The following is a 20,498-nucleotide window of genomic DNA, read 5'->3' on the forward strand; positions in this document are numbered from 1 at the left end:
TGGGAACAAAAATAAAATACTTAGGAATAAAAAATGTATGACATGAAAAAAATGATTACTAAGGGACATGAAAATTTGAGTCTAGTTCTTCAATGGAAAATGCAGTGTTTTTTTTATTTTGAAGTATAATGCTCACCAAAGTAATACGTAATTATAATGGATTCTCAATCAAAATCCCAGGAGGATTTTTTAATCATTTTGGGAGAAAACTTGATTCTAAGTTTGAAAGAACATGTGAGAAAAATCAGGAAACTTCTGGAAACATGCATGGGAGTGGGAGAGTCTGAGGGAGGTTATTACCCTAAGAGGCATTCAAGTTTGAGTCATTAGCGGTGTGATATTGGTGCCAAAATAGGAAGCTGAGTAAAACAAGTCACAGCACAGATCCAAGTATCTAAGGAAATCTGGTTTATTGTAATAGGGGCTTGGTGAATCAATTGAGAGGAGCCAGACAAAAGGATGGAATGGCCTGGGAACAACCAGCTCGGCATTGTTTTGTTGCTTTTTAAAGCGGGATTCTTTACCTCAAGCCTTAAGCATAAGTTAGATGAAACATTGAAAGCCTTTGAACTTTCAATGTTTTAGAAATATGGATGAATAAGTGATGAAGGCTATTAAGGATGACATGAAACACTAACTCTTTAAATGAAAATAATTGGTGAATTGACTAAAATTCTGTATGTCAAAAAAAATTGATAGTATAATGAAAAAGCAAATCACAATGAAAAAAATATTTGTAGAATAATAAGTGGCCAATTGCCTGTGGAAAACTTGCAAATGACATAAATATGCAATTTACCAAAAAAACAAAACAAATGGATAATAAGCAAATGAAAGATGCACAGTCTTACTGTAAATGAACAAACCTAAGATGATATAATTTGTTGTCCACCATATCAAAAAAGGTGTAGAATAAAAGGTTACTATCCCATTTGTTGATGGAAAGAAATGGATGTTTGGTTAAGAATGTGTTAACAGGTTACATTGGGGAGTGTATACATTTTTTAAAAATGAAGAATTTTACAAGAGCCATCATTTAAATTATGTACACCCTTTGAACTAAAAATTATCTTACAGACCTTTTCTATGAAATTCTGCTCTTCCCTGAGACATAACTCCATTAGTCACTCCCACGTGTGTCTGCCCCACTCTGGGGTCCCCCCTCACTACCCTGAATAGCCGACCACCCTCATCACCATCTCCCGTTTTATATTGTTTCTAGCATTGCTCATATCTGACATGCTAGGACACTGTCCCGTGCCCCTCCTCCCACTAACATGTAACCAAAGAATCTGGGACTTGTACAGTATCTGAGACATCAAAGAGCGCATGACGCTGTTGAATGACTAACACAGTTGCACATTTACAGGGGTGTGGTGTGCACGATCAGTGTCCCATTGTAAACTATACAGAAATAATACGGAAACAACTTATTAATAAACAAAACAGTGACTATGGCACATTCACGCAATGGAAACATACGCACCTCCTCAACAGGCTGACATAAGATTATTAATGAGAAAAGGCAGTTGCAATACATACAGTAGATGTGATGGATGGGTTTGTGCGTGTGTGCGTGTGTATACACGAGCCTTTCTACATATATACTCACAGATGCAGATGCACAGTGTAAAGAGGAGTCTGACTCCACCTGATGGCTGCTGACGGCCTTTAAGCCTTACCTGTCCCTCTTCAGCTGTTCCCCAACTGCTGGACAAACTGATGAGAAAGCTGAGTGCTCCTCCCTTTAGCACCAGCAGATTTAAATGACACAAGCCCTTGGCTTAACGTGGGAACTCTCACCTCCCAACCACAATAAAAACCAGCCAGCCTTTTGTCTTTGCTCTCTTAGGCTATTTTCAGACCTGTGAGAGGCCCGTCCTGCTCTCCTAGAGACCTGAACTACGTAATTAGGAATACTTCATACCCCCTTGACATCGAAATCAAACTTGGAGGTGGGAGTTCATTAGTCTCTGCAGGCGACCATAACATATAGATACATAGATGTAGATAAGCAGATATTCACGGAAGTAAATGTATCTACAAATATACATACATCTATGTATAATACATTATGAATATATATATACACACACATCTCTACACATGTTAACTGGTACACGCACACACACACACCAAGGGAGAAATACATGCATCAAAAAGCATTTGGAAGAATACCCCAAATTATCAGGAGATACATGGTTATCTCTGGTGATCAAATTACAGGGAATTTTTCCTTTCTTGGTTACACATTTCTGTATTTGCAAATTTACAACAAGACTTTTTATATTCAGAAAAAAATTAAAAAATGATTGTAAACCTTGTTAATAAAAATAACACAACTATACTTCTGACTTAAGAAGCGAAAAAGAAACAAGTTAATAAACCTAAGAAACCAATGTAAAAGAATTCATAAAAACAAAAGTCTAAATGAATAAATTGTAAACAGAAACAAGCGGACTTGATAAATTGATCCAAGAGCTATAAGCTCTTTTAGAAAAATAAAACAGCTACTTAGGAATTACGGTGAAAATTATATAAATACATGGAATTAAGAATGTGAAAGAGGAAATAATAACAGGAAATGGAAAGAACCATAGAGAATACTCCCACAGTTCTTGGCTAATAAATTTGAATGAGTAGACACTCAATAAAAACGTTTCCTGACATTTACTCAAAGACATAAAACAGAAATAACTAGGAAACAGCGACTAAAGAAGTACATCCTCAAAAGTGCCAGGATTCACTTTCATAGATTTGTTCTTTCAAATCTCTAAGGAAAATCTCCAGGGGAAAGAGAAAAGCTTATTTCCTTTTAATGAAACCAGATGACAATGATTTCAGAACCTAACAAAGATAAAACACACATACAAACATAAACCAACCTCCATCTTGTGTGCAGATTGATTCAAGATTTATAAATAAAATACTGGCAACAAAAAACGGTGGTTCCCCAAAAGAAGAAACCGTGGCTGAGTGAGGGCCCCGCCGCAATCACACGGCATCATGGTCTGAAGACTCTCCTTGCCCACTCCTGCGCCCCATCACCCTTCCAGGTATTTCCCAATAAATCTCTTGCATGTGTAATTCCATGTTGGCATTTGCTTCTCTGAGGACCCAAACTGATCCATATTATAGTAAAATTGCTGAATACAAAATTAATATGAAAAATACATCTGTTCCCTATATGCAAAAAATAGCCAGTGAGAAACACCATTCTCAAAACGTCCAGAGTACCTACTGTATGCCAGACGCTGGAGAAGGAGCTAGGAATAAAAAGTGAGCAAAATAGACACAAATTGGGGTCCTCATGGGGCCCAAAGTCTATTGGAAGAGACAGATTTTAAATAGCCTGACACATAGGCAGTTACAAACTGGTAAGCAATATGGAGGAAACTCTCAAGGTGCCGTAGGAGCTCACGGGTGTGGGGGTGGGAGGGGCCAAACTTAGTTTAGGGCAACCGGGAGGGCTTTCCTAAGCAGGGAATGAATTGTTGCTAAGGGGAGGTGGAGGTGGAGATGGCATGGGTTCAGGGAGGGTTTCTAGTCCCAGCCAGTGAGAAAACCCCAAGAGGAAATAGTGTGTTTTTAATAAACTACAAGAACCAGGTTGTTGATAGCTAAAGAAACTGCAGGTACGTGTACAAGACGGGGACCCCGTACATCATGCTGAGGATTTTGGCCTTTCTTGATGAGGAACAGAAAGGGCCAGACGATACAGGGTTATAAGCCCAAGAGTAATAGAAGCTCTGCATGGATGCTGTGAGGAAAATGAGTTGAATGAGGAGAAGAACAGACACGAGGAGACCAGGAGGACGCTTGTTTAGCAGTCCAATGAAAGGTGATGGTAGTTTGCACCACAGCGCTGCGAGTGATGGAAAAGGAGGTATGATTCAGCATCTCTTAGGATTGACTGTGACCATGAAAGAGAGGAACAGAGCAAGACAACTCCAGGTTGGGTGGCCATGCCCTTCACTGACGGAAATGGTGGAAGAGGGGTGGGTGTGGGGGGCAATGTCATGAATTTGATTTTGGACATGCTGAATTTAAGGTGGTTTTGAGATATTCCAGTGGAAATGTTGAAGAGGCAATTAGACGTATGAGTCTGGAGCTCGGAAGAAAGGTCTGGTCTAGAGAAATAGATTTGTGAGTCAGAAGCATATAGTTGGTAATTAAAATCATACAAGTAGGTGAAACCACCTAACGAGTGTAAACTATGAAACGATGAGGGTCTAATATTGAGCAATAAGAATCCTCAGTTAAAAGATCTGCTTTATTTGAAGACACGGAGACTCAGGAAAATTCGAGAAGTGTCTATGTCGGGCATGGAGAAACTTCTAATGGCCTGGATTGAAGACCAGAGACAGAAGCGTATTCCCCTCAGCACCATGACAATCATGACCAATGTAAAAAGTTTGTTTTTTGATGTTGAAAGAAAAGGCCGGACCCGGCTACAGTGTTGAAATGACTGCTAGCTCTAGGTGGTTTAAACAAGTAATGAATGCTACTCATTACGTAATGTGAAAATGAGTAGTGAGCTTGGGAGGGCTGATGTGAGGATGGCTGAAGAGTTTCTGGAAACTCTACATAAGCTGATTGTGGAGGAAAATTAGTTGCCAGAGTTAATGTTCAATATGGATGTAACCTCCATATTCTGGAAACAGGCACCTGGAAGGACTTCCGTCTATAAGGAGGCCAAGTCAACGCCAGGTTTTCAGGGCTTTCAAGGACAGGACGAAGAGTCTCGATTGGGGGCAATGTTGCAGGCTACAAATTGAAACCCTGTGTGATTTGGCACAGCCAGAGCCCCAGGACCTTCAAGCATATCTGTGAACACACACTGGATTCATTATAATTTCCCAGTTGATGACATTGAAAGGGGTAGCACTCATTTTCTATTCTGGTAGATTGGTTATCTTGTTGATTAAATTATATTTAAAACTGAAGGGGGGGGGAAAGAGTCCTCCTCAATAAAGAAAGTAGAGGATGATATGCCACAGAGACTGAGAAGGAACAGCCAAAGGTGTAGGAAGAAACCTGCAGAAGTACAAGGTGATGGGTGCCATGGGCAAGGGGACAGAGAACGGGGGTGTGGCCATCAGTCCTTAAAGCGAGGGACAGGTCACCTGAGATGGGGGATGAAACCCACATTTGGATTTAGAGATGTGGAGGTCACCAGAGCCCTTATCAAGAATCACTTTGGTGGAGAAGGGATGACTGCAGCCAGGTTGGAGGGGGTGAAGGAGTGACACGGGCAAGGGTATGAGAACAGTGAAGAGAAGAACTGTTTTAATGGCTGGAAAGAAGAGGAAGGAGGCAGTCAATGGGGTTGGGTTTACATTTTGTAAGCGATGAAATCTTAAGTACATAAAAATGCTAACTGGAAGGTTTCAACATGGAGACATAAAATGAAATCACAGGACAGATGCAATTATAAACCTGAAAAAACTCAAGAGACTCAAATGAAAAACCATCTGGAATGAGTGCAGGAGGCTGCCTACTTGAAAAATCAATAGACAAAAACGCAATAGCCTTTCTAAAGACAAATAACTAGTGAGAATGTTAGACTAGAAGTTATAATGAAAGAAAATATTCGCAATAACAATGAAAAGCTGTAAAGTGCCTAAGAATAAACTTAACAAGACGTGCAGGGTCGATTTGAAGAAAACAATAAAATCCCAGCCAAGGGACTTAAAAGGAACACTGAACAAATGGAAAGACAAACCTTGCTTGCTCTTAGGAAGACAACACTAAAAAAAGCCAATTTTTCCTACATTAACCGATACACTTACCAAATTAACAATTAACATCTTAAGAGGATCTGCGCAGACAAGGGATGTAGAATGGAACTAAATGACTCTAAAACACGTCTGGGGAAAAAAGAGCAATGAGGCGGGGCTGTGTTTCAACAGCCAGTGTTGAAATTTTACTGTGTATTTCAACTGATGAAAAGTATACGGCGGTGATGAAACCGGGCAGATCAACGGACTAAAATAGTGAGGCTCGATATAGACCAAGGAATTGTGGGACTATTAGCAGACATTCTGCATCTGTGAGTAAAACCTAGGTTATTCAATAAATAGTGGAGGCACAACTGGCCTTCCGTTTAGGAAATCCTAAAGCTGTTTCCTGCAGGAAGCCTCATGCTTCAATATTTCGAGGGCACGTCAGGGGTTTCTGGGTCAGAATCCAGGATGCATTCACTTGTGAAAATCGATTGAGTTGTACACGTACGATCTGACGCTTTTGCATGTAATACTTCAATAAGATCTTTACACACACTCTTCCTCAAAAGAGAAGGCCACGGGAGGACTGGAAGAAAAGACAGATGTGTATTTTAATCCTAATCATAGAATCCAGAAATTGTAAAGAAAAATAATGATAAATTTAAGTGTCTATGAACTTAAAGTTTCTGTACAGAGAAAAGAAAACATAAGAATGAAAGACAAATTGAAAATTGGGGCGGGGGGGTGGTATTTGCCACATGTCAGAAAAATAGTTAAAATCCTCTACATGCATTTATATGAAGGACTGTCACAGATCAATGTTTTAAGGACTGAGTTGAAAAACAGGCACGGACCTGAATGGGCAAACTAAAAAAGGTAAAATACCCAGTTAAAATATAAAAAGAATATTCCGTTTGCTTCATAATCAAAGCAACACTAATTATAATAACAAGAGTTACCATTTATGGACAGTGACATTGACAAAGATGAAAAAGACTTAACAGATGTGTGCAGCAGCGGGGCTCTTATGCATTGGTACAAGCTTCCCAAAGGGAATTCTAGCACAATCTATCAAAATGTAAAGTGAGCAGACAGACCCCTTGAGCTACCAGTCCAATTTCTAGGAATGTATCCTAAGGAGATAACTGCACAGCTGGATAAAAATGTAAGCACAAGGATGGTGATACCTGTTGTTTATAATAGAAAAATATCTGAAATAGTCTAGACATTCAACAATACAGAGCTGATAATCAAAAAGTAACTTTTGAGTATACATACAATGAAATATTTTTCAGCGTGGAAAGGCCTTGTGTTTTATATTTATTTAAATAAAAAAATGTCTGCAACGTATTTTTGTGCACAAAAGGCAAACTATAAAAAGTACCTGAAGGTTCTGGATCAAGACGGTGACACAGGTAAGTGCTGAGCTCACCTCTTCCCATGACACACTGAATCTACAGCTACACATGTAACAACTTCCTGTGAAAGAAACCCCAACACTAGCTGAATGACTCCTATACATCCGGCAAAAGAGAAAAAACACACATCAAAATATGTGGTAGAGGCTGAGTGAGACACAATCTTGTCATCAACTCCACTCCTGGCACCCACAATTAGAGGGGAATTCACAGCTCTGAGCTTCTTCCTGAAGGGCTAAGGGTATGAACCCCACAGATGGCACCCCAACTTTTAAGACCTGTACCTGAGTGACAAGCCCCCAAACATCTAGCGTTGAAAGCCAACAGGCTTGTGTCTGTAGACGCAGGAGGCCAGAGCCAACTGAGAAACATCTTAAAGGACTCCTGGCTCCTCACCCCCAGGAACCAGCACACAGGCAGCCCACCGAAACACATCCAGTTTTCCTGTAAATGAGGCTTATTTTCTTATTTTAAAGCAACACCCTGAGGGGCACGTACAGACTTTAACACCCATCTAGGAGCTACTGAAATACTTTTCTCCAAAGAGAGAGGCCGGCGGGTACCATCTTTGCACTCTCCTTCTGACTCACTCAAGGTCACCAGTATCTTCCAGAAAGGGGCTTGTGCATACGTCAGGGGCCCGAGCTTTTGTGGCTGTCATGCAGGGGACACACCTTGATCACCTGGTTCTGGTGGCCAGCAGGCCTTATGTTCACAGGTCCCCTAGGACTATAACAAACTAAAACAGTTCTTACCTGGCTGCCTGCCCTCCACCCCAACCAGGGCACAGAGCAGAGACAGCAGCCTGAAATACACTCTCAGTCTTTCCGTGAAAGAGGCCTATTAGCTTATCTTCATAGCTGTGGCCAGGGGACAGGCTTCCATTTAAATGCACATATAGTAGCCGACTACAATCCTCTCCAGAGATCAGGGAGGCTGGCAGAGGCCATCTTTGCATTCCCCCTCTGCACAACACCAAAAGTAGTCAGTATAACTACAACAATTTGTTAATGGATACACAAGATAGAAAGCTGTAAATTATGACATTAAAAAATATAAAGCATGGGGGTGAGGAGTAAAAATGGAGGGCTTTAGGACAAATTTGAACTTAACAACTTAACATAGACTGATATATCTATAAGATATTTTATGTGAGCCTCTTGGTAACCACAAAGCAAAAACCTGTATTACATACACAAACGATAAAGCGTTTCACTACAGAAAATCATCAAATCCCAAAGGGAGAGCAAGAGAAGAAAAGAGCAAAGCCAGGAGACAACAAAATGGCATACATATCAATAATTATTTTAACCATAAAAGGGCTAATAAATTCAATCAAAAGACAGAATGGCTGAAAGGATTAATAAAACAAAAATCAAGACCCATCTTTATGTTGCCTACAAGAGACTGACTTTAGATGTCAGGACACACACAGACTGAAGTAAAAAAATGGCTCAACGCTGCAGCCGTAGAATGATCTGAGCCCCTTCAAGTGCCCACCTGACATAACTCAAGGCTGCCCAAAGAATTTACTGTTTGTTCCAGTCAACACCTGAAACTAGGGCTCCTGTCCGGGTTTTCACATGGAGCAAACTCCCACTCCCGCTTTTTGCAGTAGGACGCTCCTCATCACACTCGCTCATTCTCCTTTGAAAACCTCTACGTGTCCACAATTCAAAGTTGAATTCAGTTCACACAGGACTGTTTTCCCTATTGCAGGAGTTATTACTGATCAAAATCTGTCCTGACCACTTTAACTTGTGTCTGGAATTGTTTATCTTGGACAATGCACAGTTTTCTCAATAAGCTTACTGCTGCTTAGAAATCACTTATGAAAATATGAAATGGATCGATTTTTCATTCCCATGACCTTGTGAAGCTCTCAGAGCCATCTTATGCATCAATCCACCGGGTCTCCAAGCTTCCAGAGAGGATCGCGTATTTGGTAGGACAACAAAATCATCGCTCAGCTGTGACAATTCAATCAGGGTTTTCATCCTTAATACATGGTAGACTTTTTTTCTGTGCAGAAATTTAAATGTTTTATGGAGTCTTTTCCTCTATATCTTTCTACAATAAGAGAAAGGGTTTTCCAGAATTCTGAAATTTCCCATTGCATGTGAGCCATCCATGGCCATGTAAAATCAGTCTTATTATGAGATTGTTCCACCCTTGTTCCTCTGCCCCAACAATTCACTACCTAGCTTTTTTTAAAATGCTAAACTGATCATGTCACTTACCTGTTTAAAACCCTAAAATTATTTCCCACTACAAAGAAAAAATGCAGAGCCTTCGATATGCCAGTGAGACACATTCTCCCCAATATTTCTCTCCATTGTGCTCACCACAGTAATTTCCTATTCCTGGAACACACCCCACCAACCTCTGTCCCATCTACAGGCCCTGTAACAGCTATCATCCTACTTGAAATGCTATTTCCCTTTACAGGTTATCAACTTCTCATACCTTAGAGATCTCAGGAGGCCTCCATCCACGGGTCCTGGTCACCCCTAGATTTTATCCCAAGCGTACGTCTGACTTGCCCAAGCACAAGGCCACTTCCTTGTACCTGGGCTCAGCCTCCCTGCACTTCCGTGCTGTGTTTTTCCATTGCACCCCTGGACAGGGTCAAGGTTAGAGCCCACTGCCATTCAGCTGCTCAAGTTCCTTTGTCATCCATTTCTTTTGCATCTTCGCCCAACAACGCCCCCCAAAATCCAAACCCTGCTTGCACTGCAATACCTGCTTTTGAGTTGAGTGGAAGCCTGGAAGCATTAATTTCACCTTTTTCCCTCCCAAAATTCGCCAAACAATGGGAAAATGGCACCTCAAGAAAACACATTAAGTAAATCTTTGGTTAACCCTCAACATGAAGGGACCCATGGTTCCTCTTCCCCACCTCCCTTAGACCCTTCCTCCCTGCAGACTCCTGGGTTTGTACCTGGGATATAAATGGTGCCACCATCGCACCAATGCGACACAAGGAGCCACTGATCCCCATCCCCAAAGCACGCATCGTCGTGGGGTAGACCTGGACGGTGGAGCACAGAGCGTCAATTAAAATTCAGGCATCTCCTCTCTCCTCTGCCTTCCCTCCCCGGGTCAGGCTCTGGTATATATATACATATTAAATACCAAATATTCTGTGTAGGATATAGTTATGTAGAATATAGAAGATATTTATTTTCTCAGGCACACAATTTGAATTTTTAAACAATAACTATTCCTCCCCCAAAAAACACTTAGAAATTATCCTTTAAGTGAGCATGTTCCAAATTATGTGCTTAATTGGATATTCCAAATATACTTTTAGAAAGGTTATCTCTGGAATCAGAATTCCACCTTAGCGCTATAAATATATAAAGGTGATTCCACTGAAAGGAAAGAAAATACTCTCCAAATAATACTGATTCAACGAAACCTTCAATCCAGATGCATGAGAAGAATTAACCAGAGTGCTGGGTACAAGCTCCACCATGCACCACCATGTTCTCACTGCAGAATCTGATGGCATTATCTACTTTCTTGCTGCACCTTTCTTGCATTCATAGTAAAGCCTAATTAATCTGTACCTCATTCATTCAGAATTCTTATAGGAACTGGCAGAAGATCAATAAGTAAGCAAATATTATTAAATAAATAAGACTGCAGGGAGAAAACTTGATGTGAAAGAATGGTTTTTCAAAACTCGGGACAATTTTCTCTTAATGCTACACAATACCAATAAAACCGTTTGTACCATGTCGCTAATGTAAAGCATGTAGCCCCTATACTGGGCCACAGCTAATTAGTCACCATGTGTCAAATGCAAAAGCAAAATGACTTCCTGCCTCAGAGGGTTTTCCTGGTCTTCTAGGAGAAGGTCTGGGAGTAGAATGTCTTTGTTTTTAAAAAAAACTTTCTTTTTTTTTTCTAGAAAATGAAGCTGCTGACTATACCTAAAAACAATGGATTCAGATACACAGTGATGTTCTTTATATAATATCAATAAAATATTTTGTTTATATTTTGACAATTGGGGAGATGGAATAACAGAAGACAATGATCTTCAGATACATGACTTTGTGGTTTTTTTAACAAGTATCAGAAAAAAATCAATACTTAGAAATGACTCTTAAATGAACACATTCCAAAATATATGTTAAATGGAATATTCCAAATATAACTTTAGAAGCACGCTGATTTTTTTTAGGTTCATAAATTCACAAAATAATTTTAGGAGATGTTAATGGAACTAAATCAAGTAGTATGTATATGCTGAGTATGTCATAATGTCCTATTTTTAATCTGCGGGTGGGGGAGAATATTTCTCTGTGGCTGTAATGGTTTTTGCCATGTCATATCTGTAATTTGAACAGCCTCTGCATTTCCTGAGATGGAAATGAATGCAGCTGTATCAGTCCCTGTAGCTCTGTTTTCTCTAGCTCAATGAATGGCAAAAGCAGTTAAAATACTAAGTTTCCTATTCAGATAGTTTATCTCTAGGGTTATTCGCGCTTTAATGGGAGGGTTTGTGAGAAGATCGCCTAGCTCCCGCATGTACAGAGGTATCCATTCAGCAAAGAAAAAAAAATTACTATTATGTTTGAATTTAAGCTACATGCGGCAAATAAGAGATAGAGGGGGATGTGCTCTTTCAAAAGAATAAAGGTGAAGAATACATTCTAACTTCAAAAAGAGAGACACATGGGGAGTTTTACATTTTAACAGCAACATGCAGCTCCCAGACCCTATTTCCTCTGGAAGCATGGTGCTAGGGCCCCAAGTTATTTTTCACACACATGTTGTTAAGGGAGACATGGAGAAGGCCCTCTCTTTCCTCTCAGACACTGACTCTCACTCGATTCAGTGAGGCAGGGGGAGCTCCAGATCAAATAAACCTTCTGGCGTCATTTTAATGGGATATTTATAGAAAATCGTCAAAAGTCAACAGGAAGCTAGGGACGCATGATCTGTGGACGGACACCCCCTTTGAGTAGCTCACCTCGCACGCCTTTCCCTTAGGTAACCAACCCCTTCCCCGAAACAAACCTCCGCAGTGTAAATGTAGATGGTATTGAAATTGGCTGCCACCAAAGCCCTCAGCATGAAGAGGAAGCCGATGAGGCCGGCACTACGGAACAGGAAGGAGAGACGTTACCAGAGGCAGCATGGACGGCCTCCCATGGCCGCGGCCAAGGGCCTTATAAATGCTCACACACACCCACACATCACCAGGTCCCGGGGGGCTGTGGCTCTTCAGCTGGCCTGAGTGTGGGGTCCTGACTCAAACGCTCAATCCTACTCCCCGCCTTCTCCACTCCCCAACCTCTGCCATTCCAGCCTGGCCCCCCAGATTAGCACACCTGCTGCCACCACCCCCAAAAATGATGCAGACAGTTTGCAGAATAAGTGATGTATATTACCACTGAGGCCACTCGAGGGTTGCAAATTAAGAGTGAAATATGTATATCACTAAACTATGTATGGTGTATATCACTAGACTATCTTGATAATGGTCAGGATAATTGGGATTAACTAGAGTCCCCTTTCTTCAGGAAGTTTTGCATAAAGCTTCTAAATATTTTGATGGGTGAAGTGAGTACACCCACACTGGTACCCATATCCTGTGATAACTGGAGAGGAGCCAGGCCCGTGGGAAGAGGAAGTGAGAATGGAGGGGGTAGGTACCAGTCAAGATCGCTGTAGGCAAGCACCCCATTCTCTACACTCCTGGTGAAAGGGACTTGCCCCAACTCCCCACTGCACACTGTGGGTCAGGAGACCCCATCTTAAAATGACTGCACAAAACTAGATTAGTTTGAAGCAACCAGAGAGAAAAAAATACCTTGAGGTGCAAATATTGAGGAGAAGGAAGAATACAGCCGTGCATCCCATGGTGATAGAAAGGCTCAGCCGTCGGCCCAGGAAATTAATGCCCAGGATATTCAAAGGATTCACTGGAAAGCAAATGACAAAGACAATTCCTGGAACCTTGAATGCCACTGGCACTTATCAACACTGGCGTGGGTTCCTCCTAGTCATTGCAGAAAGAAGCAATTTCATCCAGGCCTCGTGGGTATTCCTGCCAAGACCCAGTCACATTGTCATCAACTTCGTGACTCCTACGACATTCTTGGACCCACGTGGGAAAAGTACAACAAGCACTGGCGTATATAAAGGACATTTCATGCCCAGGACGCTTATTATGTCCTGTAGGCCCATTGTAAATTGCCAACTTGCTAGACTATAGTTTAAATGTTTTATACCGTTTTTCGTCAAATTCAAGGTGCCATTGAATTTTAAGTACCATCATTTTAGGCCTACTGAAACAGAAACAGTACTGGAAATCTAACTCTAATGAGCCATTGTAAGACATCCCAATTTCAGAGATGTTACAATGTGAAGAAAGAAAAATGCATCTTCGAAGTGGTATAATTCAGTGATTCAAAGCTGTCCTTCTCCGGGCTTCCCTCCCCACACCAGTCCACACTGGAGACATGCCAGCTGTTCAGTGCTACCAGCAGGAGCCACGTCTATGACAGGGTCACATTTCCCTCCTCTAAGGCTGTGAGTTGCATGTCCCCCATCCAAAATACAGAGGGGCCCAATGCACAGGGAGACACTTACGAGCAATTTCACCAATGGTGCTGATAATCATGGTCTGGTAGTCAGAGGGGGTAAACATGTGGCAGTGACAAGGGCTCTGGCTCTCCTCTGAGACCCCCACAGTCACCACCGTTTCAGACTCGGACCGAGAACCACAGACCAGGTCCCGCTCCAGCAGCTCGGCGCTGGCCAGGATGACCCCATAGTAGGCGAAAGAGATGCCCAGCCTGGAAGTGAGAAAAGGTGGACGTGAGGCAAAGCTGGCGCCAGGCCCGAAGGAGGGGGCAGCACCCTGAGCAGCAGTCGAAGAGGGGAGAGTGGCCCAGGTGGAAAAGTCAGAGCGAGGGAAACGGCAGAATGGGGCCAGGAGTGGAGGGCCCCACAAGCCTGGTGAAGGCGTTTGAAGTTCCGACTCGTTTTCTGTCGCTGCTGTAACAAGTTAGCACAAATGTAGTAGCTTAAAACAATACACATTTCGTATCTCACAGCTCTGGAGGTCAGAAGTTCTGTGGGTCTGGCTGACTTCTCTGCTCCGAGTCTCAGAGGCAGAAATCAAAGTGCAGACAGGTCCGCACACCTTTGGGGCGGGGAGGTGGGGGAATCCATTTTCCAACCTGGCCCAGATGGCTGGCAGAACTCAGCTCCGTTTCCTTGCTGGGTGTTGATCAGTGGTTCTCAGCTCCGACAGGCTTCTTTCATTCCCTGTCTTCAAAGCCAGCCAGCAGCAAGGGGTCGAGTCTTCTTGCTTTGAATCTCTCTGTTCTCTCCTTCTGCCTCTTTGCTTGTTTTCTCTTGTACTGCAGCTCTGATACCAGTGGGAGAAATCACTCTACTTTTAAGGATTCGAGTGATCCGATGGGGCCCCTGTCAAATCATGGATAATCTCCCTACTTTAAGGCCTGTAACTTTAAATACACCTACACAGTCCCCTCACATCAGCATCCAAATTAGTGTTTGATTGAGTTCCCTGGAGTTGGGGGTCATTTTGGGGTTATCTTTAGAATTCTGCCTATCACAAAGGGTCTTTTGCAGGCCTTGGGGAGCTACAGAAGGTTTTTGCTTTTGCTTTATGTTTTCTTCCTACTCTTTCATCCATATCCTTGAGATATAAAAATAACATACAGAAAAGTTCATAAATCAAAGTCAAGAAAAAGAATAATATCTGCCTCCCAGAAATCCCCTTGTCCCCCCGCCCCCCTTCAGTTTTGCAGAAATGGTTGTAAAAGCCAGCTGTAAAAGACATATGGGGACAATCAGGGGAAATCATATATGTTCTGGATAATGGATGATATTAACGTGATGACTGTTAATCTTGTCAGTGTGATTATAGGTTTGGAGTCATCTAAAAAAATGTCCTCAAGTAGTTGAGACACTTAATGAAGTATCTGGGGATGAAATGTCCTGATGCCTGGGGCTTGCTTGAAAATACTTCAGCGCAGGAAAAATGTAGCTAAAGCAAAAATGGGTGAACAGCAATGACTGTCAGATCCGGGTGACGAGAGAATCAGAGTTCATCATGGTATCCTCCCAGCTTTCACACACATTTGGGGATTTTCATAATGAAATATTAAAAAAGAAAACAATCACAATACCTTCCCTAATTATCAAAGTAACTTTAACTCGTTTAATTTCCAATAATTAAAAGTATTTTTTAAATCACAAAGTCTCAAAAGGAGGAGATAGACCTATTAATAGGAAGTATATCTGAAAAAAGGCAGGTAGACAACCTTTTCCTGAACCCAACACTGTGGGTTAGTTTTGCCTGTTTTCTATCTTTACATAAATGCAGTCACATACTACATATTCATATGTATGAATATAACACAGTTCACCCATTACACTGTTGATGAACTTGTGGGTTGTCTATAGTTTGGGGCTGTTACAAATAAACTAATGCTATGGACATTCTTGTAAATGTCTCTTGGTGGACACGTATGCATTTCTGTTGGGTATAAACCCAGGAGTGGAACTGCTGAGCCATCCATAGGATAAGCATATTTTCCATAGGGACCTCCAAACAGTTTTCTAGAGTGGTTGTTGTATTAACTTGAACTGCAATCAACAGTGTGTAAAAGTTCTAGTTACTTTACATCCTCCCCAACACTTGGTACAGCCTTTTTTTTTAAATTTTAGCCAGGTGAGTAGATTTGTAATGGGGAACCACGCTGCAACAGGTTAGAACGTGAGCTCATACGCTCAGATGAAAAATAAAAAACTGGTTGTAGACAATCAGTCTACAGGACATTTTTTTCTTTCTTTTTAACAATTATCTTACATATTCCTTTGGTTGGTGGTGTTACCAGAAAGATAAAACATTGCTGGAGTCTTGTGTTTTCCTCCCCAGTACCATTCAGAGTGGATTTACTTCTGTAAGCTTTCTCCAAATGTGTGTTTATTTAAAACTCACTTTGCAATAATTACATTCTTACCATATGACCCAAATCTGTAACGTGGTCCTTAAATATTTAGCATCCAGTAGGTCTGCAAATCTTCCTCTTTTTTTCTGGGGTAGTGAAAACAGGGAGACAGAATAGATTTAGTGCGTTAAGGACAAGCAAAGGTGTCTCTAATATTTTAGAGCACAGAAAATGAGAACAATATGGGAATGCAATGGGTGAGATTACCACTCAGCCCCCATGAGTACTTCTCACCCAACCCATAGATAATGGTTTTTAATACATTCATCTCAGCCACTCAGTCTTTGCATGTTTTTTATTACTATTGGCAAGTACCAGGAGTCACTGAATTTATGATTCAAACCCTTTCACTCTTCCTTTTCTCACCAGTGCTGGCGAGGGGTGTGGTGGAAAATAGGAGCATATATGAAAAGTAACTGTAAAACTGGTGGGAGAGTCATCTTTTAATAGTAACATTCAAATTCTGACCTCTAAAAAGAGTGTGAGGCTTTCGTAAGAAAAAAAAATGGCATACATTTGAAAAGAGGGTGCAATGCCCAATTTCTTTTTTGTGTCTTTCGGGTAATTAACAAAAGTTCTTGCCCGCTGTCAGTAACTCAGCCACAACAAAGGATGAAATATTGCCATTCGCAACAACATGGATGGATCTTAGAGTATCACTGTAAGTGAAAGAAGTCAGATGAAAAGGACAAGAACCATATGATTTCACTCATCTGTGGGATATAAAACAGAAAGCAACAAACCAACCAAACATATAGACACAGACAACAGTATGGTGGTTAGAAGTGGGAAAGGGGGAGAGGATGAAGAGGGTAACAGGGATCAAATATATGGTGATGGAAGGAGAACTGACTCTGGGTGGTGAGCACATCATGTGGTATATAAATGATGTGTAATAGAACTGTACACTTGAAATTTATATAATGTTATTAACCAAAGGAAAAAAATCATCTGACAGTATCGTACCAGTTGCAATCATGGGGCATGTGGCAATGAGGTGGCCGTGTGCAGAAAACAGACGAAATGTAAAAGGCATTATCATGAAGGTACCAAGGGACCTTGGCAGCTGGTTGGGCATGGTGGCATGGCGGGGGAGGAGGGGCGGGGGGGGGGGTTGAAATGAGTCAAAGGGGACACCACAGAGGGAGAAGAGCAGTAACGAAGGCCTGGTAGGGGAATGTGACACGAAATGAGCCAGAAACAATATCGTAGGGTCCCCCTTATCTGAAACACCTGGAATAGCGAAATTCATAGAGACAGAAAGAAGTTACCCGGGGCTGGGGGTGGGCAGGAGTGAGGAGTTATTGCCTAATTGGTATAGAGTGTCTGTTCAGGATGGCAAAGCAGTTCTGAGTGTATTTAGTGCCACCGAACTGTACACTTAAAAAACGGTCCATTTTATGTTATGTGCATTTTCCCACAATCATAAAAAAGGAGGAAAACACAGGAAAGAGGGGGGAAATAGCTGGCTGGAGGAGGATTTTTGTTTCAAGCATGGTAAATTTGAGGTCTGCTGCCTTGTCAATTCCAAGTGTCAAGTCTTAGGAAGAGAGAAAGATGGAGGACTGGAAAGTAAGCAGAGAGGCCAGGGGCAAACCCTCAGGCAGATTTCAAGTCCTATAGCTAGTCTGGGTCTCAGGTGCCCAGCTCTCCCGGTAAAGATGTTTTTTGCTGTTCCCCAGAGAAGTGTTTTTTTCAATAGGCTCATGAAGAATTCTATTAATGTAGGTGCCATTTAACAACCAAGAAATGGGCATGTACTGTTGATAAGAAGGTTATGAAGCTATAAAAGTATTTCAGAGGACAACAACTGCAAAAATAAATGAGCTGCCCGGCACAGACTAGAAGAGGGATGAACCAGGTAGACCTATAATAATGTTTAAAAACAAAATAGATAGGAATAGATTTTAAAAGAGATGTGAAAGGGTTATATAAGTAGCTATACAATTCTGCTGAGGAATATAAAAAGACTTGACTAAATGGGGAAATATACTTGGATCAGGACAAGAATACTAATATTATAAAGGTATGAATTCTATTATATTATCCCAATTAAACTCTCAGAGGTTTGCTTGTTTTTGGTTTTGTTTTTTTTTCAGGGGTGGGGAGGGATTAGGAGACGATCTTGATAAAATGACGTCAAAGTTGTTCTAGAAAAACAGGACTGAGAAAATCACTTGGAAAATTCTAAAAAAGAACTTTGACAGGGAGTACCTACACTACTAGATATGAAGAATCCACTGCAAAATACTGTAATTAAAAGTGTATTGGACCAACAATTAACCTGTATCCTTTCCCCAACAATATGAAATGCCTTCTTTTAAATAAATCCCCACATAAATTTGAATCTACAAATGTATCATTAGAACAGAATAGAATATTCAAGAATAGACTTGGGCCAGCCGAGTGGCTCAGTTGGTTAAGAGCTCGCTCAAGAGTGCGAGCTCTGAGCAACAGCGGTTCGATTCCCGGCTTGAGCTGAGCTGCCAACAGGTGGCAGGATGGCTCAAAAAAAAAAAAAAAAAAAAAGGAATAGACTCAAATATATAATGCATAGATTATTCAATAAAACTAGATGAGTGCAATTGGTTAGCCATATGGACATGACAAAGCTAGATCTGTACCATGTTTCTTATATCCAATTAAACCCAGATAGAGCCAACGTTTAAATATTAAGTATGAAACCAAATTACCCCATTAGAAAAGAGAGGGGTACAAGAAGAATGTGGTTGTAAAAATTAAGTCAGAAACCAATGAAAAAAAAAGACAGTAGTAAAAACATGAATAAATCTAAATAGATACTGGCTTTTAAAAAATCATGTCTAATTTAGGAAAACTTATGAACAAAGTGAAACTAAAATACCAGACAAAAATGATTTGGATGATGAGACTAGATCAAAATTAGTATCTCTTAAGGTCCCCGAATTGTTCAGATAAAGGTACCACATAATATTAGATAGTGTAGGTGCATGTTTTCAATATTGTTTTAGTACTTCTATAATAAAAGAAATAGAGTGCATCAATTCCAAGCCAGCGAAGGAAATATGGCGGGGGAGGGGTGAACCAACTGAGTCAGCCTAATGGAAGAACAAACGAGACAGAAGGCAGACGAGGAAAGACATGGTTAAGAGGAAATATAAAATGACAGAAGTGCACATACATTAGTAATCACAGTAGCTATAAATGGATCATAAACGCCAGCTATATATTTACAAGAAAGACATTTAAGCAAAGCAATCCAGAAGGTTTAAATGTAAAGGGCTGGAAAAAAGATATACCAGGAAAATACTAACTAAAGCCAGTGTCGGTATGTTAATATGAGCGAAAACAAAATCTAAGGCCCAGAGCAATATAGGGATAAAGAAATATTTCAAATAATAAGATTCATCCATACACAGAATAAGTCAATCGTATATTAGGATGCAATATGATAGCCTCAAAATATATGGAGTAAAATGTCGGGCCTAGAAGGAGAAATGAACAAAGTCATCACCTTAATGAAAAAATACAAAAGATCATTAACAGATAATGCATTGATTAAAGAGAAACTCATAACAGCTACAATAGAGAAATAAAAATAAAGTTACTCTGTAACAAAACTTGCTGAATACAACCAAATGGTTTATTAGAAATCAAAGACTGAAAATAAGTGAGCTAAGTACTAAACTCAAGAAGCTAGAAGAACTAAAAAGCCAAAGAAGAAAACAAAGAGTAGGAATTAATGAGACTACCAAAAAAATCAATAAACAGAACACCAAAAAACAATCTTGTTCTTTGAAGTTTCATAAAATAAACCTCTACTAAAAGGGACCAAGTAAAAAGATAGAAGGCACAATATTAAACATGAAAAAGTGGACATTCTCATACACATTTTTTTGAAGCTCACAAGAAAACATTAAGAACAATATTATATTAATAAATTTGAAAACCTAGATGAATTGGATAATTTTCTAAAATATATGCATTACCAAAATTGACTCAATCAATAGTATTACACATAAATGGACTCTACCTTTCACATAAATTTAAAATAGTTTTTAAAACTCCTCCTTTTAATACCCTCTAACTTCCCCCAAACCAGTCACCTCAAAACTAAATATTAGGCATAAACTGCCTTATAAGCAAGTTTTACCCAACATTCAAAGAGTTTAATTCCAATCTTATAGATACTGTCACCCAGAGGGCAGGACAGGTGAGGAGGGTGGCTCTGGTAAAATTCTTCCAGGAGCCTGTGACGGACCCCCCTGCAGGTGGGTGGCCTGGGCTGGTATGAGAAAGGAATGCAGACTGACCTTGAGAGCCCAGGGCTCTCAATGCCAATTTAAAATACACACATACATACATATATA

At 40.7% G+C, this 20,498-nt stretch overlaps 1 protein-coding gene across 4 annotated transcripts in view; it reads right to left on the bottom strand.

Moving 5' to 3' along the window:
- SVOPL (SVOP like) overlaps positions 1 to 20,498 on the bottom strand; it is a 49,552-nt gene that overhangs the window by 5,186 nt on the left and 23,868 nt on the right. For all 4 annotated transcript variants that reach the window (XM_019653236.1, XM_019653238.1, XM_019653235.1 and 1 more), the window contains 5 exons: positions 16,162 to 16,235; positions 13,754 to 13,959; positions 12,972 to 13,083; positions 12,176 to 12,257; positions 10,086 to 10,175 (listed from right to left, as the gene is read on the bottom strand). In XM_019653236.1, the coding sequence (XP_019508781.1) occupies positions 10,086 to 10,175; positions 12,176 to 12,257; positions 12,972 to 13,083; positions 13,754 to 13,959; positions 16,162 to 16,235 (564 nt within the window). The remainder of the gene's footprint in view (positions 1 to 10,085; positions 10,176 to 12,175; positions 12,258 to 12,971; positions 13,084 to 13,753; positions 13,960 to 16,161; positions 16,236 to 20,498) is intronic.

This window comes from Hipposideros armiger, unplaced genomic scaffold (assembly GCF_001890085.2).
Source record: "Hipposideros armiger isolate ML-2016 unplaced genomic scaffold, ASM189008v1 scaffold_201, whole genome shotgun sequence".
Classification (NCBI taxonomy): domain Eukaryota; kingdom Metazoa; phylum Chordata; class Mammalia; order Chiroptera; family Hipposideridae; genus Hipposideros; species Hipposideros armiger.